General features: G+C 43.9%; 1 protein-coding gene across 1 annotated transcript in view; it reads right to left on the reverse strand.

Annotated features, from left to right (window-relative positions):
* Positions 1–7,539: 7,539 nt before the first annotated feature.
* Positions 7,540–24,015, reverse strand: part of Ccdc192 (coiled-coil domain containing 192) — a 190,416-nt gene continuing 173,940 nt past the window's right edge. The window contains exon 6 of the mRNA XM_075970836.1: positions 7,540–8,010. Coding sequence (XP_075826951.1) covers positions 7,996–8,010 — 15 coding nt within the window. The 3' untranslated portion in view covers positions 7,540–7,995. The remainder of the gene's footprint in view (positions 8,011–24,015) is intronic.

The raw sequence follows: 24,015 nt of genomic DNA on the forward strand, positions 1-24,015 counted from the left end.
CAATGTCCTATTGGGTTTCCATAAACCTCTTGTGAAGCAGAACTCAGTGGAAGGAGAGAGTCTACAACACTGCTTTGGTCTGGTATGAATGGGAGAATATTAAATGGCTTGTGTGGATTTCAGTGAGAAAAAGTCAAATCTGTTGATTCCTTTGTGTTTTACCTTTAGTCTTTAAGGTTTCTGAATATCCATACTGAGTTTAGTCCTACCATGGAGGAAGGAACTTCAACCAGTCATCCAGGGTCTTCCGCTGCCTGGCCTCATACCAGGGTTCTTGGTACCAAACCTCTTCTTTGTCATGTGATGATACTCAGTCCCCTGTCCTCCCAGGCTTTGTGGTCCTGCAAGATCTGCTGCTGGCCGTATTCAAGCCACACCGGGGCATAGGACTTAAGCAGGGGCTATGTCTAGGGTTTCAGAATCTATCCTGGATAGTGTCCCATGGAACCAGACCCTTTCAGCTGCTTCCAACTCCTATAGCCATGACAAGGTGCAGGAATGGTTAGAGGGAATGCACCTGTCTCCTAATGTTCCTCTCAGAGCCATGTTCTCCATCCTTCTTTTCTCCAGTTGACTTGGGCTTTGGAATAAGGACCTAGAGTGGAGTCTCTGGATTAGCTTCCCATTTCCATTGGCCACAGAGTCCTGAGGATAGGAAGTCAAGGTAGGCAACCTCCAAATGTGAGAACAGAATGGAAAATGTACAGAGAGAAGGGTGTATCAATAATTTGAGAGAAAATGTTTTTGATACAGAATAGTAAAAGATGGTTAAGATTCTTTATTAAGACTTATTGACTTATTTTATCCAAAGTTCAGTGAGATTTGGGACATCTGGTTAACATACATTTTTCTTATGATGTTTGTTGAGAATAAATACGTATAGAAAGATCTGTATCCTGACTATATGGCACACCCATCCTGTAATAAGAAAGTAAGTCTCAGGCTTGCTTCTGAACACACTGTCCATTTCACTGAGCAATTCATCTCATTGCTCTAGGTCAGGGGTCAGCAAGCCTTTTCTGCCAAGTAGCTAGTAATTTAAATTTGTTTATTGTCTAATCAAATGAGAATGGCTGTATTCTAATCCATGATTCATAGACAGTAAGTGTTGAATTTCATGTAATTTTGTGTCACAAACACTGTTCTTTTTAGAGTAAGATTATGTAAAACATACAGAACGTTCAAAACCCTCAGGCCTTGCACAGGCCAGTAGCACCCAGATTTGGCCCATGGCTGTAGTTTGTCAATTTTCTTGTCTGTATTGGGAAATACATTGACTCACAGTCATCAGAACAAGTGGGGGCAAGATGTGTTCCTTTGCCTGCTGCATGAAGAAGCTATACCTCTTCCATTTTCATCCAGGTTGAAGGTAGAGAGAGCGAGAGCTAGGGCACAGTCTTTATAGATTGCCCCTTGATTATCATTGTGTAAATGAGAACAGAGATCTGGTAGGTAAGGGAGGTTTCTTCCTGATGTGAGTGCTAGGAATGGAGCTGGGTCCTCTGGAAGGGTAGTGTGTGTTATTAAACACTGAACCAGCTCTCGGGTCCTTAAATTGTTTTTTCAAAGACTTGGAAAACCAATGTTTAAGATTCAAAAGGTCTGATCATGCTGACATGGGATATGAAAAAAGAACCAGAGCCCAGCTCAGTAATGAGTGTGTGTGCTTAGCATGTATGAGTCCTTGAGTTCAAACTCCACTGGGAAGGGAGAGAGGGAGAGGAAACTAGTCAAAACTATAAAGAATAAATAATTCTTACAGCAAAACTTTTTAAGATTTCCCAGACATGGGAGAATCCAGTTCAAGTAGGAAATGATCGTTCTAAAATAAAAAGGATGTGCGTGCTGGGACAGAGGTCCCAGCAGGAAATAGGACTAGTCACAAGGTTTCCCACACCTAATGAAATGATGGTTTTATGGTAAAACGAAACGAAACGAAACAAAACAAAACAAAAACCAAACAAAAACTGTGTTTGTTTCAGATTCCCAGGGACCACATTTCCGAAGCTGGATACTCAACACACATTTAGCAGCCTGAGCCTTTGGTGGGAGCGCCTGGGTTGTCTGGTCATTTCCATCAAGAACATTTGCATCTGGTTTTTGTTTGGTTGGTGTTTGCTTGTTTATTTAGCAAAGAGTGACCCTTAACATTCAAATCCAATAATTCCAAGTCCTATTCTTGAATGGAAAACCACATAACAAGTGTTCTGGTAATATTTTTATATATAGAGAGAGTTGCTATGTAGCTCAGGCTAGACTCCGATTTATGATTCTCTTGTCTCGGCCTCCCCACCATTGGACTACGGGCTTGCTATCTGGTGCCAGCTTTTTTTCCATGGAATGAAGCAATCTCAACAATGATGGCAACCGAGTGAGGAAAAGAACAGTCGACTTTTGGCTATTTGCTCTGTGTGGCCTGGGCTGGCAAGTTACAGTTCTAATTCAAATGTTGATGCCACCGCAGCCTTATTCTAATCATATGCTTTCTAAAAGGGACACCTCAAGGCTTAGTTGCTGCTGGAAAAAAAAAAGCAACAGTAGCGGAAGCTCATGACCTTGTTAGGGACCTGCACTGAGGAGAATCAACTGATTATGAAAATGTAATCGATATTTTCAGAGCATTTTACAATTAATTGAAATGTTTTCAAATCAAACTGCTTTTACTCTTACAAAGACAGATCCAGTTAGAGAATGAATCCCAAGCTTCTTACTCCAAAATGTCAGGACCAAGACGTCCAGCCCCGGGCAATGGCACCTTGCATCCCTCACGCCCCCCATGCTCCATCACCATGCTGCTCTAGCCCAAAGATCTTCCTTGTCTCTCTTCTTTCTCAAATCAGTCTCTACTCCACCTTCAGGAAAAGGATTTTCCGTGGAAGCCTTCCTTATCAGACGTGTTCCACGACAATGGCATAAAGATGAAAAGCTGCCCCCATTCAGGTGATTGACCAACTTGTTTGGTTCAGTGATGACAATGTTTGGGAGCTGCAGAGTGAGCTAGGTGGTGAGTCCTAGGGGGCATGAAGGCCCTAGGCTCAGTTATTCCTAAAGCAAGAAAGGAGAGTGGAAAGGAAGAAGTGGGAGAGAAAAGAAGGAAGGAAGGAGAGAGGAAGGGAAGGAGAGAAGGGTTGGTTTCCATTTATTCATTGGACTTCTGTTTTGTTCTAAAATAAATATTTGTATGAAGAGCGCACGGTGCACTCTATAGTTTACACAGGGTGCCACCACCCCCTATTGTCTCAGCTTTGCCTGCTTAAGACAGCTCTCTTCCCTACCTGGCCCTATAAGTAAATGGTTGTTGCCCCTGATGAAATACAGTTGTGTAGTGTGTTGTAAACTGGTACTGGTACCGCCACAAATGTCAGTGTCTTGAGCTTTTGGCCTATGACTGAGGTATATGCATACCTCTTTTGGACTCTGAAACACCTTCACTTACACATACTCTCACCCACACACTGACCACCCACACATACATATAATTAAAGGTGGAAAACACATCTTTACAATTTTTGAACTACCTGGTGGAGTTCACTGGAGAATGACTCAGTGGTTAAGAGCACTGGCTGCTCTTCCAGAGGACCCGAGTTTTATTCCCAGCACCTACAGTGTGGTTCACATCTGTCTGTAACTCTAGTTCCAAGGGATCTGATGCCCTCTCCTGGCGTCTATGAGCAGTAGGCACACATGTGGTACATAGGCATACATGCAGGCAAAACAGCTATAAGCATGGAATAAAAACAAAATAATAAAATTTCTTGGACCTGCATGACTCTGAGGTTGACCTTTCTGGGATGATGGGGAATGAGGAAAGATGCCGGGGTTGGGTGGGTCGTGTGCTCTGATGAATAAGCACCAACAGCTGGAATCGAATCTCTGGGCTCACTATTTACAGCTGAGGTAGGAGGCAGGCTAGCCCATCTCAGGAGGGTCTCTCTAGGTCACAGTCAAGCTGAAGGATGATGTTTCCTTGATATTTCCCAGGCACAGCTAGGACCAGGGACCAGGTTAAGGCTTTGCTGTTCTTCCGCAATCTCATGGATCCATGGCACTGGATCCTTCCCATAGTAGTGCTTGTGTCAATGATACACAGTGACTCGGGACCTCATCTGTTCCCTGCATAAACAAAGTATTTGGGGATGGTTTCATCCTTGCATCCTTGTACTTGGTTGTTCTTTTATTGTTTGTCTTTTCAAGACATGGTTTCACTGTGTAACAGCTCTGGCCACGCGGAAACTCGATTTGTAGACCAGGCTGGCCTTGAACGCACAGAGATCTGCCTGCTTCTGTCTCCCCAGTGCTGGGATGCTCCACCCACTGCCCAGCTGTCCTTACGCTTGTTCATCGTCAAGTAAATATTATTTTGTCTTAGGCTTACAGAATTTGCCAACATGTTTTATTCATTTTGCTAAAGTAAAAATTCTTTACATTATCATAATGTAGAAGAAAAGAATTAGATTTGGAGAAAAAAAGCACAGTGTAGCAGATAATTAAAATTTGGTCGGATTCATTCTTTCCCAGAAATGCATTCACAATAGACTGTTTCAAATTAAAGTTTCTTTGCAGTTATTGAAATGAATCCTCATTTGTATTTTTGGGCCAATGATTTGATTTCTGCTCATTTTAAAAGTCTGTTACTTTAAAGCAATTTCATCTTGCTATGATTGTACCTGGGAGCATTTGACTATAATAATGAAATGAAAGGACTGTTAATGCCAACATTTACTTAAATTGACTATATATCTCCTTATTCGATTTAACTTTCTGGATTAAATAAAAGCTCATGATTAGTGCAAAGGTATAATTAATACTGCGTATTTCTATAAATGTTTTTAGAGTATTGGAAAATGGCTTCAATTATTCATTAAATATTTTATTCCCTGAAGGGGTGTGTGTGTGTGTGTGTGTGTGTGTGTGTGTGTGTATAAAGTGTGTACAATGTTTATACTCCTCCGTGTGAGTATGGGCATGGGTGTGTCATAGCATACATGCAGGGGTCAGAGGACCCCCTTGGGTTCTGGTCTCAGCTTTCTACCTTTAGTGTGGCACCATCTCCTTGTTTGTTTGTTGTCGTTGCTGCCTATTTTTCCCATTGCTTAAAAAGCCAGGCTAGATAGTTCGCCCTTGAGCTGAGGAGATTCAGCCGGGAACGTGAACTTTTCTCTTAGAAACTGCTCAGAGGCCAATGCCTCCTCTGATCCATAAGCCCTGGGCATTGAGAGAATTCTTGTTACCAAAATGTCCCCAACACAGATTAGTCTATTTATGCTTAGACCAAATCCCCTCCCACCTTCCCATCTGAAGGTGACCCAGACCTGAGTCAAGATCAGCTTCTGATAAAGATGGCTTTTCAGACTAACATGACTCTTCTTGATGCTAAACTCCAAGGGCCGGCATGTGGCTATGTAGAGGTGGCAGGCTCAGTTAACCATTAATCCCAGGTCTGCACCTCCTGTAGCTTATCTCTGCTGCGCGGCTCCTTTCATGCTGAGGGCTAGTGTAAGCATTCACCGGGAAGCTGACACAGAAGTTAACAGGGGCCCGTGTGGGATATGGTGGGATTTCCTTTTTGTCTCTTTCTCCCTTCTTTTCCTCCTTATCTCCCTTAGTATTCCAGGGGCTCAAGGCAATCTCTCATAAAATAAGAAGGGGGAACCTTGGTGAGCACATTAGTACATCACAATGAGCAGACGATGATTTGTCTGAGGAACACTCCAGTCTTTTCAGAAGGTAAAGACTTAGAGCTTTCTCTCACAAACTCACAGAGAGAAGACGCCAGCCCCCAGCAGGGGCACTGTCAGGGGCAGTGAGCAGAACTTTAGGGTCACAGCTGGAATAGCTAACTGGTGTTAAAGATCGTGAAGTCAAACCAAGGGTACCATGCCGCATAGGGTGATAACAAGGTGCTAGCTAGAGAGAAGGGATGTCTTTAGTCCATTCTGTAGGGCTGACATAGACACCTCAGAAAAGGTAAAAGGTGCTTTGAACTGCTTTGGGGGTCAGTATTCATGACCAATAAGTTCTGAGTTAGTCTCATCTCTGACACTAAACAACACAGGCACAGATACACACACACACACACACACACACACACACACACAAACTCACATACATGAAGCTGAGGTTATGTTCAAATACAGGGGGATCATAGCTCAGCATAAAAAACTAAATTACCTGCGGAACACTTTTTTTAAAAAATGAATTATTTTGTGCTTTTTTAAATAAATATCTAGAATCTCAAAGTTGTCATCACCCATACAAGACTCTATTAGCTCCTTCAAAGAGAAAGGAAAAGAGAAAGGAAGGAAACAAGGAGAGAGGAGAGGAAAGGAGGAAAGGGGTAAGGGAAAGAGGGAAAGGCGGGGCAGCACTCAGGTTTAGACACTGTCTTGTCGGTGGGCAGGGCATACAATCAGCGCTCTTTTAATAACTCTGGTCCCATCCCAGCGTGCAAAGAGCAATTGTTCATGAATCAGGGAGTAAATGTATGAAATCTGTGTGTGAAGCCTGTCTACAACTGTCTTCTTTGATTATATTCACAGGGGAATCTATGACTTATTAAAATGTGTATTTCAGGTCCAACACCAAAGGCCAGGGCTATGAATTCACAACAACCACTCAGCCAATGTGAGGCCCTCCTTTATAGCAAGAAGACAGGCTCCCTGTCCCCAGACTCATCCACCCATCTACAAAATCACCATGTTTCAGGGGACTCCTCTGTGTCTACGAAGGCGTTGTTGAAAAAGCTGATTCCCAGGCCCGCTCTGCTTCTGACATCCAGTGCTGTGCTTGGGGACAGAATTCTGATACCTGTTTGTTAAACTGGATGAACTGCTTTGACTTGTAGCAATCTGGCCACACTCAGAAGCCCGCCAATACTGCAGCTTGCCATGAGGTTCGCTGTGAGAGTTAAGTCCAGAAATTTTCTCATAAGTGTCCTTTGGGTATGACGAGGATCATCTGAGTGGGAAGGGTGGGAGGGGGACATGACAGGATTCTGTGCAGTCCATTAATTGCAGGTTGCCCCCCGTTTGCCAATGCTGCCATGTTCTCTGGCGTTATCTTACAGGGCTCACAACTATGTGGTCATCCTAACAGAAGTGTGCATTTTTCTTTTATCTTTAGTCTCTCTCCTTAGGGAAAACCATCAGTGTTGTGTCTTTTCCCAGGAAGATACTGTCCAGAATCTTTTCCCAAAGGACCACAGCTCTGATTCATTTTTTAAAATTGCTTCGGCATTATTTTGTTTCTACCCTTGCTACTGCTGTAAAAATCACTTGAGAGCATACGAAAGGGCAGCCCTCATGGCTGTTTACTCTCTTGGCAAGGATTTTGCTCCCCTGTCCTCTCACCATGCCCAGTTTGAAGCTGGCCCTCCAACACAGCTTTCATTTCCCAACTGCACTGCACAAAGGATGCTTACCATCCTTCCATCAAAGTGTGAGGATAGTACCAAGCAAAATGCCAGCTGCCTGGTTTTGTGTTCTTCCCTCACCCACTCTTAACCAGGAGTGTCTAAAGACACAACATTCTACCGCCCTGTGGCAATGTGACCACTGTTGAGTGGTGGACACATTCAGGGTCTGCTTCTCCCCTTTCTATGGTTTTCTCCTAGCATGAACACTGTAGGTGATACTCAAATCTGTAAACTTGAACTTGACCAGTTATTTAGGCTTTGGACTCCACCTTGATGACACTAAACTTTAATTATTGTCATATAGGAAATCTACGACTCCTCATCAGAGGCCACGGGAACGCTCTTATCATCACATACAACGGGGAGTTCTTGTAAATCTTCTGTAAGGTTTGCGTCTTCTTGGGAGAGCTGGTCACTGCGCTTAGCAACCAGCGCCTCAATCTTCTGCTCCTTTTCGGCTAACACTTCTTCGAGCTGAGTGATCTTCTCAGTTTGCAGGGAAAGCTGGGTGGACAGCTCCATGATCAGGCTGATCTTTCTGTCCCCTTCTTCCACAGGTGGCAGACCTCCATAGGGCACTTCTACCGAGCCGGATGCTGAAGCAAAGAACAAACAAACAAAAGAGGAAAGTCATTTTCATCAGCATTTCCAGAGCTTGGAGAGGGAGGACGGAAGCGTTTCGTTTCTCACGTTCTTGAGAGGCAGCCCAGATGTTATGTCATCCGGTTAGACACACTGAAAACAGAGTCTAGATCCCGTGAGGGGAACGATTCAGGGTACTCATGAAAGAACTTGGAAGTCTCCCGAGAGGGACCAGAATCACTCCTCATCAACTCTTAATTTTATTTATTTTTTTATGTGCATTTAACTTTCAACCAACTGTGGGAATAAGCCAACCTTGAAAGACAAACCCCAGCAAGAGCCACGCCAAGCTTCATCTTTTCCTTTTCCCAAAGAATCATTCATAAGAGGAATGACTTAGATAAAGGAAACTATGCTTGAAATGAAGTGTTCATGTGTCTGAACAGGAGCAACAAACCTTGCCATTTCTCCTTTTGGGGGAGATGGTCTTAGAGAAAGACTATCTTCCCAGGCCAAGCTTCAGAGTTGCCAGGAGTATAACTTGAGCCCAGGCATGGAACTGTTTGCATGGGACCCATCACAGAGGTTCAGTTCTTTTAGGCTGGCCAACATTTTCAAATAAAACTGAGCATCCTCTAGGACATCAAAGTTTGTCCAGTGAATCTCTGAGCTAAGGGTGAAGAATGGTTGATGTAACTGAGAGTCCACGGTTTTCTCCATCCTCCAGTGGAGACAAGCCCAAGGACCGCATCTGCTATACTACCAGCCAAGGGTAAACAGACTTCTACACAAGCCAGGAGTAATGATGACTCGTGCCTGTCTTTCTAGCATTCAGGGGATAAGACAGGAGCACCGCCATGAGTTCTAGGCCAGTTGGACATATAGAGTAAGACTAACTACACACACACACACACATGCACACACACATACACACACACACACACACACCTACTACTCCTGTAAACCCATACCTGTTATTGACCATTGGCACTTCCTTACAGGGCCACAGGTGGACTCAGGTGAAAACTGAAACACCTAAGGCGCAAGGATGTGCAGCATCCTTGTGGGTCACAAAAGTGACAAGGAGACACCAATCCATTCTCTAATCTTAGAAATTATGATAGTCAAATTGCTAAATTTTAAAGACTGTCTGGGAAACTTTAGTTCTCATTATGAGAAAACCTAATGCTAGTATCGAAGAGCGTGATGACCTGTTCATCTCTCTTAAGTTAAAGAGCAGCAAAGAGAGCTAGAGCTCAGTGGTCCAGAGCTCATAGTACTCATCTGCATATGTGTCTGGGGGCTCAAAACTCCCTGCAACTCCAGCTCCTAGGGGGTCTAACACTGTCTTCCAGCCTACACGGTCACTGGCACACATATAACATAGATTCACACACAGAGATCAGTAACACAAACAAAAAATTAAAAATAATGTTTTTTTTTTAAAAAAAAGAATAGTTAAAAGGTATCACAGTTTAAAGAATTATTTGGTTCATGGTCTCTGTAGAAGGCATATGCCCTCCAGCCCAGGAGAAGCTGTCCACACAGCAGGGGGCTTTTCTTACTTGCTGACACACCAGGGCCCTCCCTTTTACATCTGGCCAGAGCTGTGCTGGCAACGACAGTAACTACACATGCCCAACAAGCTTCTGAATGCCGCTATTATGAGTTGAGAGATGCTATCAAAGTGAAAGTCATTAATTTGGGAACACTTAGCTTGGAAAAATGTGAACTGTCTCATTAACTTTTGTTGATTATTATTAAAGTAGTAATATTTTGGCTATCTTGCAGCAGAAAAAAAAAGCATGATATTGAGATTTCTTTCATTCACGGACTCTAACTTTAAAAGTGGCGACCACACTGCTTGAGTTTGTGAAACCCTCCTACTCCAGTGGATTACTGCTGGGCAGGCATTTCCTGCAGGTGAAATCCGGGAACTTGCAGACTGTGCTTCTCTGCTCAACCCTCACAGTTGTTATTTGGGAGGGAGGATTGATCACTCTTGATGGATCATTTTTCCATGTCCCCTGCGGGTTGAGGCAGGGAGATACAGGTTTGCTATGGGTTCTTATGGGCTGAAGGAAGGTTCAGTAGTAGTGGAAAGAAGGAGCTGGGAATGGGCAGCAGGGAAGTGGGTTGCGAGGTTGTGAGGCAGAGCAGCAGCAGCCTGGGGTGGAGAAGCCAAGCTTGGCAGCCTGGGGTGGAGAAGCCAAGCTTGGCAGCCTGGGGCATAGAAGGTGTCTCTAGAGCTCCAGATGGTGGCCCTTGGATTAGGTTGGCCGCTACTACTTTCCACTTTGACCCCTCTGTCAAACTTTTCTCCCCACCTTGTCGCAGATACAATGAAAAGTTTAGACAGTCTAAAGAGAACCAGAGTACTTTGCATTGTGTATAGATGAATACCTTGGTCGCCTGCTTCTAATGATAAAGGGCAAAACTGCGACAATGGGAGGCCTTACCTTGGTGATATTAGATAGTATATCTGTATTCGTGCTCTGAAAGAGAGAGAGAGAGAGAGAGAGAGAGAGAGAGAGAGAGAGGAGAGAGAGAGAGAGAGAGAGAGAGAGAGAGAAGGAGAAGGGGAGGGGAGGGAAGGGGAGAGGAGAGGAGAGAAATGGAGGGGAACAGTGGGCCTCAGATGTTGCAACAAAGCATCACACACTAGGTGTCTCAGGCAATGGGCATTGTTTCTCATAGCTTCCAAATTGGGACATTCTAGGTCAGGATGGTTGGGCTCTGCAGAAGCTTTCTTGACTATAAATGGTCTCTTTTCTATGTCCCTATGATGAGGTGAGAGACTATAAGTTCAGCAGAATCCCTTCCTCCTCATTGTCTTTGACATAGTGTCTTATATGTAGCTCAGGCTGTAATAAAACATGTGATTCTCCTCCAAAGTTCTGGAATTACAGGCATTTACAATCACATCCAAAAAGTACTTATTTTTATTCTTAAATTTTATGTGTATGGGTATTTTTTTAACATACCCATAAGCCAAGGTTATCATCTTGGCTTCACATTTTTATTTATTTATTTTGATTTCAAGACAGGGCTTCTCTGTAGTTTTTGGTGCCTGTCCTGAAACAAGCTCTTGTAGACCAGGCTGGCCTTGAACTCGTGGAGATTCGCCCGCCTCTGCCTCCCGAGTGCTTGGATTAAAGGCATATGCCACCACTGCCTGGCCTGTGTATGGATATTTTAACTGCATGTGTGTCTGTGTACAGTCTCTGCAGAGGTAAGAAGAGGGTCCCCTGGGACTACGGTTGCAAATCAATGTGAGCTGCCATGTGGGTGGTGGGAATTGAGCCCTGGTCTTCTAGAAGAGCAATCCATTCTCTTAACTGCTAAGCCATCTCTCCAGCCACCAGTGTCTGTTCCTGAGGGCAGTAATACCACCATAGGGCCTTAGTCTCATAACCTCATCCCAGCCCAATTTCCACCACGCTCATTTCATTTTATTGTCCTGCCGAAAGGCGGCCTTCAACATCGAATTTTTGGAAAGGCATAATTCGATCTGTGACCCAGGAAGCTGACACTTTGAAAGAGAGTAGACAAGCACTAGAAAGCTGAGAAAAGGGGAGCCGGCAAGACCCCTTAAGATCTACTCTCTGCTGTCTCTCAGAATGAAATGAAGATGCTGATGCGGAGACAAGCTACTGGGTATGTTTGCCAAAAGGAGAATTTCTTACATGAGTAATTTCACGGTTAGGCAATCTCAGACATATAATAGAAAAATACCTGCTCCATTTCTTGGTTGGGATAAGCATGTGCTATGGTCTACATGGATAGTGATATTTTATTTGTGTTTTATAAATAAAGCTTGCCTGAAGACCAGAAGGTAAAACTAAGTCACTAGTGTTACACACCTTTAAACCCAGGATTTGAAAGACAAGGCAGATGGATTTCTGTGAGTTCAAGGCCACCATGGGCTACACTAGATCAATATGGAAACAGATCCAGGAGGTGGTGACTCACCTTTTATCCCAGTACTAGGGAGTCACATGCCTTTAATCTCGGCACTAGAGAGGAATATAAATTGGGACGAGACAGGCGTCCACTTTCTTTCAGTCTGAGGATTTCTTAGAGGTAAGAGCTCTCTACTGGCTGACTGCTTTGCTTTTCTGATCTTCAGGTTGAACCCCGATATCTGTCTCTGGGTTTATATTATCCATGCTCCATATATGTGAAGGAAAGAGGATCTCAGCTGCAGATGCTTGCCATCTATAGTTTGAGCCAGGGTCTCATTTTTTGCCAAAATGCTGTGTAGTCCACACTAGGGAGCTTCCAGAGACTGTCATGTGTTTGCCTCCCATCTAATGGCAGGAGTGCTGGGATTACCCATGTTTGCTCTCCAGGGGTTCTGGGAAGCGCTCTACCAACTGAGCCATTCTCCCAGTCCCCTACTTGTTCAAAATGGCAAAAACTTTGCAAACTTCCCCAAAGTGAGGGAACTTATACCCTAGCTGTCTTGAAGATTGTCTCAGCCACCCTGGGTTATTTTTTGAATTCAACTATTAATCATTGCTTTTCCTTCCGCTCAACAGTAATCTCTCCTTTGTAACAGGAAGGGACAATATTCTCCAAGGTCCCGACAGCTTCCATGTCCCAAATTTCAAACTCTTGCCACTTCCCCAGACTTCTGCCAGCGGATAGATAGGCCCACCTACAAAGTCATGGCTGCTTGGACATGGAGGGTCTGCCATCTGACCAGGTAACTAAGGTTTCATTCCATACCGAGAGTTTCCAAGACAGAGACAGCCACAGGCAAGAGCATGTCTACCTGTGAGAAAGGCACAGACCTGACTAGCTACAGCTGGAGTATGAACCTACCACACGTGCAGGAGTTTCTGTGAGCACACAACCGCTTTCGTTATCACCCCTGTTTTTGCCTACATTTAAAATAGAGGTGAATGGGCTGGGACTATAGCTCCTTGATAGACAGAATGCTTGCCTGCATGCACAAAGCCACGGACTCAATTCTCAGCCCCTCATTTTTGCTTTTTCTAGCAATTAGTGATTGGGCCTCTGCACACGGATCACAAAGATGATGTGATGTTGACTCCTGCAGCCATGCTATGGGGCAGGGGACAGGAAGCCCTATGAAGCCTTAAAGGACAGGGGACAGGCAGCCCTAAGAAGCCCTAAAGGACAGTCAGGATTAGCATGAACAAGCACCTCACCAGGTCCTCACTACAGCCGTTTATTTTTCTCTTTGTTTTCCAAGCGGATGCTGAGGCTGCCAAGTATTTACTCAATAAGAAAGACTCTTAGCGTTGAGGTGATTAAATACCTCATCCTAGAGCCACCCAGGATTACTGTTCAGCCTCCAAGACTGTGCCAGCATCCTCCTCTGAACAAATGCCCATCACTCTGAGTCACTTGGGGCCGGTTTTAAAAGCTGTGTACCCTCGTCAACAACCGCCGGGGAGTCCAGGTTCACCCCTGGTCATTCTTGGGCCTCCCAACTGGCACGCCCGTAGGCATATACCTCTCCAACTTAAATTAAAAAAAAATGAAGAAACAGAAACTTTACTATTCTTACTAATCATTTGTGAATGGAAATTCTCTGAAAGAAATGGTAGCCCTGCCCCCCCTCTCCTGTATTATTGTACTTTACCGGCAAACACACAGATTGCTATTGTCTTGAAGCTCACTCTCTCCTACGGCTTCCGTGTTTTCTTTTGCTCACAAAAACTGGTCTCTACGGTGCCAGACATATGACTTCAGAGGCTTTTCAATTTCCTTCTACCAAGCTGTGCACACTTAGAACACTTCTAAAGTTGGCACTTGTTAACTGGCTTGGCAAAGATAAGAAACACTGTACAAATAGATGTGATTATTAGATAGGTTTGGTCGCTTAAAAAAATTAAAATATGGGGCGAAATTTGTTATCAGGCTTTGGTGCATTGTAATGATGATCAGAGATACAATAGGATTGCATTTTAGAATGAAATGTTAGACAAAGTAGCAGAGTAAAAAGAATGGAGCGCTTATAAAAATCTGCCTCTTTCCTCAAGTGCCTTGGAAGATAAGGAATGCCTAGTTGAAAGCACAACAGGATCCTGCAGCCCCAAGGATGTGGCTATTTCACCTCCTGGATCATTAGGAGAGAGTCTGAGAACACGGCAGGGATAGCAGGCAGGAAAACCAGGGGCCAGAGACTGAGCTGGAGGTCATTGTTCTCGTGTGCAATAGAGCCCTAGGCAGATGTAATGCCCCTGTGACCCAGGCATCCACAGCAGGATTTCAGGTTGAGTAGCCCAAATACAACAGAAACTTCCTTGGCATAGTTCCCCAAGCATGAGAAGTCCTTCTTGAGTTGTTGGTCAGGACTGACCAGAAGACTCCCAAAACATGATAGGTTATTGCTGTTGCCTTGGCTGCCTCCCAGAGGTTGAAGATAATTCCTCATTGCTAAAACAAACAGATACTTCAGACACAGAATCTGAAGGATTTGAGCTAGAGCAGACCTGAAAGTCTCCTTCCTGAGATCTAGCATTCATGATATCAGAAGGTACCATGTAGGTTCCAGTGGAGGAAAGCAACTAATAGCCCTGTACAGTTATATGACACATATGAACTTCAACAATGGCCATCATGGTACAACAAATCTTAGTGTGCAATAGTGGTACACATGTCTTGGTGGTAACCAGCAGCTCTCTAGTAGGACTTAAGGCCTGCTCAATAAGAGAGAAATCATGTCTGGTACTGGAAACCTAGCCAGCTATCCAGAGCCTGTGAGGTTGTGGGTCTTTGTGGAGAACCTATGACCTCCAGTTTATTTAACTGCATCTGAAATCTTAATCTTAACTGTATTCTTATACCCACAGGAAAGTGTAATTCTTACTCCTCATCAAAGAAAATTCTTTTTGAAACAGATGGAGACTGTTTCAGAAACCCACAGGAAATCAAAACGCAGAGAACGAGGGATTGTGTGGTACCAGCCCCCACTGGTAGATCTACACCACAGATCCTGCACTTAAGGCTCAGGAAACTGAAAAGTGGAAGAAAAAATGGAAGAAGGGGCAGAAAAAAATGTAAGAACCAAAGAAACAGGAAATCCAATGAGAGATTGTATCTCTTAGAATGTCAGGGAAACTAGACTCATGAAATCTCAACGACATGGCTGTCAAAATATGGCAACACCAATAGACATGCTAACATGAAAGGGGGAATTCCTATGGGCCAGCCCTAGACAAAGAACTACAGGCAACAAAGTAGAATTGAGAGCAGAGATGGGGCATAGTCTTCCTCAGAGAAGAGTACATTGATGGCTATCCAGCACAGCATGGTTATCAAATGCCAAGTGGTCATCTCTAAAATCATATACAAACAAGTAAGGTAACATTGTATGGGCAGATTAGGTTGTACACACACACACACACATTCCTTAATAGTTAAAGAAAAGCTGACACGAATTTGAGAGAGAGCAAGGAGTCCCATGGAAGGAGTTGATGGGAAGAAAAGGAAGAGGGAAAACAATGCAATTGTGTTTTAAATTTCAAAACAGTAAAGTTAAAATGAAGTTTAAAAGATGGCACTTAGATTTCTTCCTGAGCACATTTTCCCCCCTCTAGTAAATCTTTGAACTGTGAAATTAAAGTAGTAATGATGATGTAGGAGAAACTAGGAGTAATAATTTGATGTCATAAAGGATCTACAAGACTTGCCTAGCAAACTAAGTTCCATAAAGTAGAATCTAGAGAGGAGGCACTCAGGGATACACACTACACTAACCAGATTTAGTAGGAACTATAGGGAAAAAATACTGGACATCTAACATGATCAAGTTTAGATTGCTGAGAGCATGTTTCTATTAGATTGCCACCAGTGAAGCCCTGTTCCCATAACAAAAGGAGACAGCCCTGGTCACAGTTTGTCCTTAGGCCTTTTCCCACCCCCATCCCCAACACACAAATGCTTCTACAGGTCACTGGGACAGTTGCCACCATTAAGTCCTAGTCTGTCATTAAGTCTGAGTTCACTTATCAGGAAGAGCGTAATCCTATCTGCAGGCAGGATGATCCTGGTTAACAGATGCTGGTCAAAGCAGCCCCATCTGTCTGCAGTTAGCTATGACTTTACATTATAAACCTAATTTGTCTCAACAACCATCTTCGTATTTCTCCATGAAATGCGTTTAATTGCTCAAAGTGTAACTTGGAGCCATGGCACTAAACGAGTTGGTGGGAATTCCTGTCCAGGGCTGGTTCCCTTTTATGTATTAGCCATGAGTCACGGGGTATAATGCAAGAGGTTTTCCTTTGTTAATCTCTAAGTGGGGGCATGATTTCTTACTGGGAAGTAATAGTGATTCTCTTTGTTTGTTTTATTTATTTCATTTTGAGGCAGGGTCTTTCTATGTAGTCCTTACTGCCCAGGAACTATCTACGAAGATCAGGATAGCCTCAAACTCTTCCACTTCCCTCTGTCTCCTGAATTCTGGGACTGCACGTTAATTCTACAATAATGAAATCATACTGTCATGATCCTGTACACTGAATCTAATATCTTTGAATATTATCTATATTATCTATATCTTTAGATATTTAAAAAGAATATCTAATATTCTCTTTAAAAAGAGGCAAGCAATGCCTAGGAGATCTCAGTCCTCCTTGAGATCTGTGGGTTAGATTCTGGAAGCTACGAAAATGATTCCCAAACCTGACACCCGGGATCTCATCAAAATGCTTCATCCTTGAAATTTTGCTTGGGTGGATGGATCAGAATGCCTAGCAATCTGTGTTTTCAAAAAGCCCCACAGTTGGTTTTGATCAGCCTGATTTCTGATGACTTACGTGAAGCACAGCAGGCTGCACTTTTTGCTCAGTCCTTAAAAGGTAGCCAGCAGGCATTCAAGCAAGCCTCTTTTTTTACAAGACTGCAGTTCACCAAGTTGGAGAAGGGAGATGACACCTATTCCACTCTTTGTGCCTTTCCCTGGCTATGCGACAGGGCTCTGCCTGTAAATGTTACTGGCTAACTAAATGTATTCATGGTCCACACAGCCTTGGCCCTCCTTTGATTTGATTATATCCCAGAAACCATCTCAACAGTTTATACTTAGTTAAATCATCTCCAGGCACCCAGAGAGAGTCAAGAGTGTTAGAGGGTTTGTTTTGCTTTGCTTCTGTTTCTGTTTTTATGTTTGAAGGGTTCATTTCTGTTCTCTGCAGAAGAGTCTCTTCCCATGAGGAATGGATAGAGAAGAGACACTCTCCAGGGCAGATGAAGGGAGGTTTATAGCTGAGATGGAAACATAAGACATCCTGGATTCTATGAGTGAGTCCCCTCTATCCCTAAAGCTTGTTGGAATCAGATAATATGCCCCCACAAGACTTTAGAGCATTGACACAGAAAGGTAAAATGATACCTTGGTGTCAACTTGTGGGGGTGGGCTTTGTCAATGCTCAAGATATGTGGCTTATCTAGTATGGCAATCTCTTCCTACTGTCTGTGGATCAAGATGTAGAACTCTCAGTTTCTACCCCAACATGCCTGTCTACACGCCGCCATGCTTCTCACCATGATGATAATGGACTAAATCTCTGAAACTGTAAGCCAGCCTCCATTAAATGTTTTCCTTTATAAGAGTTGCTATGGCCATGGAGTCTCTCCACAGCAATTGGAACCCTAATGAAGACAGGGGAGATCTAATTCCAGTTACAGTCAGAGATCAACATAGGTAGATTTCATTGGGACAATTCTTCTATGTGATCATAGAGTCCTTTTATATCACTATGATCAGGTCACCTGAAGGAACAATGGATGACAGAAAGGAGGGTTTTCTTGGCTCACAGTTTGAAAGAGTTTTAGTTCATCACAGCAGAGAAGGCCCGCCAGAGCAGAACAGTTCTAGAGCAGCAGACATGGGTGGCAGGCGCCCTTCACACGGTGACACACCAGAAACCAGGAAGCTCTGGACCGGGACCAGGCAGGTGCAGCCTTCGTAGAGGCCAGGACTTGGAGCAGGGCAAGCACATCCTTCAGAGGCACAGCTCTGGTGACCGACTTCTGCCAGCCAGGCTTCATTTGCTGAAGGCTCCATAGTCCATTAAAATATCTCCTTAGCAGGGCTGTGGAGCTCAGAACACCAGTCTGGGGGTGGCAGGCACCTTTTCAGCTACAACCCATCTTTTTTCAGCTTGCCAATAGCCAGGTGTTTTTCTGGGGAAAAGTACGAGAACGTGCCCTTCACCCCCTTTCTGGAACCTTGAACCTTCAAGACATTTCTGGATACTTTACAGAAAGGGTTCTTGAACAAAGCGGGGTAGATGTGAACACTCTTAGCATTCTGAACTACTGCAGGGAAGGTTCGATCTAAGCAAGAGGAGGACATTCTAGAAGATCTGACTTCTTCCACTGAGCAAGAGGAGGGCATTGTAGAAGATCTCATTTCTTCCACTGAGCAGGTCCCAAGCACCTTTCAAAAGGCTGAGTAGTTGATTGCTCAAAGAAAATCAAGAAAAAAGTATAGTGATCAACATGCTGGCCAGAAGCCAGAGATGGAAATGAACCCTCTGGAAGAGTCAGGAAATTCAAGGCAAGAAGAGAGCCAGGGGTTTGTCTGAGGGACAAAAGAGAAGACAATGAGTAGAGGTCTGTTTCTGTCCTTATGGGAGAAGGAGCCAGCAGGGAGGCAAAGCCCATGAAGATGAGTTTCCCTCATTTAGGTTCTGTGTTATTCCCCGAGGGACCCCCCTCACACACACATACACTCCGTGCATTAGGTGGTACATGGGGATGGCCACTTTAGCTTGTGTGTGTTTATTTTCAAATTATTATTGTTTCTAGTATCAATCACATGGGACTGAGAAATAACACAATATTCTGATAATGATGGCACGGACATAGTTATTCTTTGATAATAACAAAAAAGTAGTTTCCCACCTTTTTTTCTTCTGAGAATGGTGGAATAGAGGACATAATTTTTGCTTGTTAAGATTGTTTTATTTATATAGTTTAGAGGGACGTTGTTTTTATTTAGCGGACTTGACACTACTCCGGGGCCCAGCCGCGTGACACCGCCATATTCTGTGCACGAGTTTGAAGGACGTGCGCTCCTCTACCTCACACCGTGAAGTTCTTCTCCTCACTAACTCTCATTTACTGCTCTCCGTCCTTGGATTAGCCCTGAGATGACAGCACTGCCATGACCTTTACAGCCCCCCAGATGTAGTGTACAGTCTAGAATCAACAGATCTTGGCGGAGTCTTTTTCTTCTTAAAACTGGGCATAAAACATGATAAACCACAGTAACTACTCTAGTAGCTGAAGAATAGCAAAGAATTTATTTGAGTGATTCAGTTTTTTTTTGTCCTAAACACTAAATCCACAGTGACTTTACCCGCCACCTAACATCATCACATAACTCATAGCAAATCCTCCAGGCTGTGAGCATCCCATCTCCGCAGAGCGACACTGCTGACATTTGTTACCAAGACTTTTATTTATGTGAAACATTGAGCAGAGGAAGACATGCAGGCTTTATCCATAATTCTCAGCAGACGACTTTGAAATAGAGGGATGGGGTTTGCAGATGAATATCCCTCTCAAAGATGTCTACTAAGATGTGGAAAATAACACTCCTAAAGGGTACTCCCATCCCAGAAAATAGGTGACTTTATACGGCTGAGCTCCTTTGCAAAAGTAACTGGGGATCTTTGGATAGAAGAGTCATCCTGCATTACCGTGGTAGACTTAAGATAATCACTGGAGGGAGGGGTGTGGTCAGCCAAAAAGAACTATCTGGAGATGCTGAACGTTATTTGATGGCAAAACTGTCCCACACAGGCTCAGGTGTTTGAACACTTGGTCCCCAGCTGATGGCGCAGGTTTGAGACTTTATGGCATCCGTAAGAGGTAAGGCCTGGCTGGCAGACTTGATCACTCAGTACAAGCTTGTGAATTATGAGTTATATACAGCCTGGTTCTGGTTCTGACCTGAGTCAGTCTCCCCTCCCCTTTCTTCCCCTCTTCTGTGCTCCCCCCACACTCCCTCGCCATGATTTGTGAAAATGTAACAAGGTTAAGTGCAGGCTCCTGTGACTCCAGCTGAAACCCCACCTGCCATGCCTTCCCCATCATGCAACTGAGGCAAACAAAGCCTGTTTTTCCTAAGCGGCTCCTTGTCAGGTATTTGGTCACAGTGCTGAGAAAATATCTGATACGCGGTGCTGCCTGCTCTGGAGATAAGAAAGGTACCCAGAGCCAAGGCAAGTCATTGCCCTATAGAAACTAGAAAGTACCAAGGATCATGTTGCTCGGGACTGCTAGAGGGGACCCAGCCCCATCACCTGCTGGCACTCTGATGGTAGGCCAGACACAGTTGTTTGGAGCTTTTGACCTTCAGAACGATAAACCAATACAACTGGGCTGTTTTAAGTTACTAGGTTTGGTTCATTTGTCATGTCTGCAGTAGGAAATCAATAGAGGACAGACTGAGCACCCCAGAGCAGTGGGAATGGAGCCCAAGAGCTCACCCGGGCTGGCAGAGTACCACTCAGACTCATGCATTTTAACTGAAGGGTGTTGGAGGTTTCGCTCAATCCAGAAAGTTTTGGATCCCAAGGTGTCTGGTCTCCAGTGGAGTCTTAAGATACTGTCACCCCCTGACTTCTGTAAATGGTTCTGTCACCCCCTGACTTCTCTAAATGTTAATGGTTCCACACAGTTAGCATTCAGACTCCCTCCTGCTATCTTTAAAAGGACAGAGAACCCTTCACGATTTAATCACTCGGAGAGGTTTCCAGACGGCTCTCCTCCAATTGTCTGTGTCTGGGATGGCTTTCCTAATATTTGTCTCACATTAACCCAATGCAATCTAGATTTTCATTTTTGTTTTGGGGTTTTATTTATTGGAAACAGACTCTTTCCATGTGACCACACAGGCTTCAACCTCCCCAGTGCTGAGTCACGGGCATGCATCACCATGCTAAAACCCTCAATTTTTCTTGTAGTTGACATGCTAAACTTGGCCATGTGAATTTCCAATGCCACTAAACTTGAGTTTGCTTCTCATTCAACGCAGTTGACCCCTAAACCCTCCACCTATTGACAGCCCATCCTTTCATTAGCTTTCATAGCATGACAGGACTTCTCTTTCAGACTTAGTAGGTGGGGAAGACAGAAGTGAATGCTGGGAGGAAGAAGGTGGAGTCAGAGGCACCATGGATCTGCCACCAGAGTAAGACATCCTACCGAAACTTAGCTGGTAAGCCACTACCATGTGGTGAAACACAGATTAATAGAAATGGGTTAAACTCAGATGTAAGAGTTAGCCAATAAGAAGTTAGAGCTAATGGGCCAAGCAGTGATTTGATTAATACAGTTTCTGTGTGGTTATTTCGGGGCTAAGCTAGCTAGGATGCTGGGATCCCATCATGCACCTATTTGCTTAAGGTAGAATCTTAGAGTTATTTTGGATTTCTCCCTTATTCCTACTCTCTTCCAGCTACAGTATACGCGCGTGTGTGTGTGTGTGTGTTGGAGACTGGACACAGGACCTTGCCATGTATTGAGTTACACCTGCCAGTGCTGGCTCTTCTATCCGTTTTATTATACAGTCCCATTGGTTCACACTTCTAAATGTTTCCTAGGTCGTCTATCGTTTCTCCAGTTAGGTCATAAAATGTACTTCTGCAACTCCCTGCCATGAATAACTGGAAATTTTAAGGCAAAATCATAGACTCTAGCAGACCTATTTTACTGGGTTCAGCCATGAGTCCTAACCACCAGTAAAGAACCAAATCATGGTGAAAAGCAGAGAAAGGCGAGTCACACTTTGTGGCTCCATTAAGAGAGGACCAGTGACCACAAGTCCATTGTTAGGGTAGTAAAGGAGCCTTGGGTTTAAATAGAGGGCAAGGGATATAACTTAAGGAAGCAGACCTGGTTAAGGTTTGCTTCCACCCAACGCTGTCTCACTTCTGGTTCCGCAAGGTGGTTTCTAGAAGTCCACACAACTGACATTCTCTCATTGCTTAAGAGATCACATTGCTCATTTATGTTCTGGGGAGCCTCTTTCCCTCATGGGAAATGTTCTTTATCTGGGGCTGATCCTAACCCTCAAGGTTTTGTTCTTCCAAGAACCTAGGGGAATTGCACTTCGGGGATTACTATCTCTGATCCTTTGTCCAGAGTAAAGGGATCATCAGATAGACAGAAGGAAGGCAGTGATGCCAATCTCCCATCCTCTTTTAGTTACCCTGTGGCTCCAACTGAGTAGTCAATGTTTTTCACAAAATGTGCCTTTTAACAAAAAAAAATCTAAGTGTTTCACATGTCTATAATATTTTCATTCAAACCCTCTGGATATCTATCTTTACAGCTACTGAACTATTGTTTCTGAACTCTGTCTTTCCTCCTGTTTACATTACTTTATGAAAATAGACATCTGTACGCTGCACAGTGGTGGGGTTCATGAATCAGATGACAGCAATGGACTTCGAATGGTATGCTTGAGCCCTTGGACATTTATTCTTGGAACATACAGGGACCAATTCAGAAGAGACCAGGGGGAAAAGAAAAGTAACAAAGAGGGAAGGAGCCATCAAAGTTCTCAAGTGTATGAGAAGCAGCAACAGAGTAAAGTGTGAGGACCTTGCCCTCTGCAGAGGAAAGGTTCAGATAAAACAGTACTGTTTCTCAATCCTCCCTCCAATGTAAGCAATTCGTCCTTCCTTCCTTCCTTCCTTCCTTCCTTCCTTCCTTCCTTTCTTCCTTCATTCTTTCCTTTCTTCCTTTCCTTCCTTCCCCCTCTTTTCTTCCATTATGGTTTTTTAAAACAATGTGGCTCAGGCTAGTCTGAAATTCCCTATGCAGTCCACGCTGCCTTTGAATATGCAATCCTTCTGCCTCTATACTTCCTAAGTGCTAGGATTACAGATTTACACCAACACACCAGTTTAACTTTATTTTCATTAACACTTTGTTCCACTTCTATTCTGTGAGGCTTTTCTGATCATTTAATAAAATAGACCCAGGGATGAAGCTAGGGCCAGAGATATCTATTTCCATATTCAACTGGTGGCATAAAAACACCTTGTTCTATCATTATTATTATTATTATTACTGTCTTATATTCTCCAGGCTTGATGGAGGAAGGTCATTGGCTAATAAAGGAACTGCCTTGGCCCATATTATTGGTTAGGACATAGGTAGGTGGAGTAAACAGAACAGAATGCCGGGAGGAAGAGGAAGTGAGGTCAGACTCTACAGCTCTCCTCTCCGGAGCAGACGCCTCGGAGAGACGCCATGCCCCGATCCTGGGCAGACACACGCGATGAAGCTCTGACCTAGAATCTTCCCGGTAAGACCGGTGCTCACAGATTATCAGAGATGGGTTGATTGGGATATCAGAATTAGCCAGTAAGGGCTAGAGCTAAGGGCCAAGCAGTGATTAAAAGAATACAGTGTCTGTGTAATTATTTCGGGGCATAAGCTAGCCGGGCAGGCAGCTGGGGTGTTGGGGACACAGCCCCGCCGCCGCTCCCATATTACTACACAGGCTGATCTTGAACTTACTGAGTTATTAGTGCCCTTGAACTTCTGATACTCCTGACTCTACTTCTCCAGCACTGGGGTTATAGCAGAAAAAGCTGAGTGGGAGACAAGGCAGGAAGCACTGGGGGAGGTGGAGGGAAGCAGTGGTGGATGAATATGGCCAATATACACTGTATAAATGTGTGAAACTTTCACAGCATAAAGTATTTCAAATAAAACAGAAACAACTGCCCTGCTCTCGTGGGCAGCTTGCAGACTGCAGTTGTTTCAATTCCCACTGCCTGTGAAATGTTATTCTAATTTTATCAACTCGATTTTATTTTTTTCAGCGTCAAGATGTAATTTCATCTTGAAATTACAAGGGATAATTTAAAAGTGGTAGAGAAACTCTCCCAAAGGAAGCTCAAATGAGCTTTTCTTTCTTTACAAAACCTCCTCATGTTCAGTACAAATGGTAATTCTCTTAGACATTTCCCTCACTAGTTATCTACTTTATTTTAAAAATTATATTTTTTGAG

The sequence above is a fragment of the Microtus pennsylvanicus genome, chromosome 4, assembly GCF_037038515.1.
Source record: "Microtus pennsylvanicus isolate mMicPen1 chromosome 4, mMicPen1.hap1, whole genome shotgun sequence".
In the NCBI taxonomy this organism is placed as follows: domain Eukaryota; kingdom Metazoa; phylum Chordata; class Mammalia; order Rodentia; family Cricetidae; genus Microtus; species Microtus pennsylvanicus.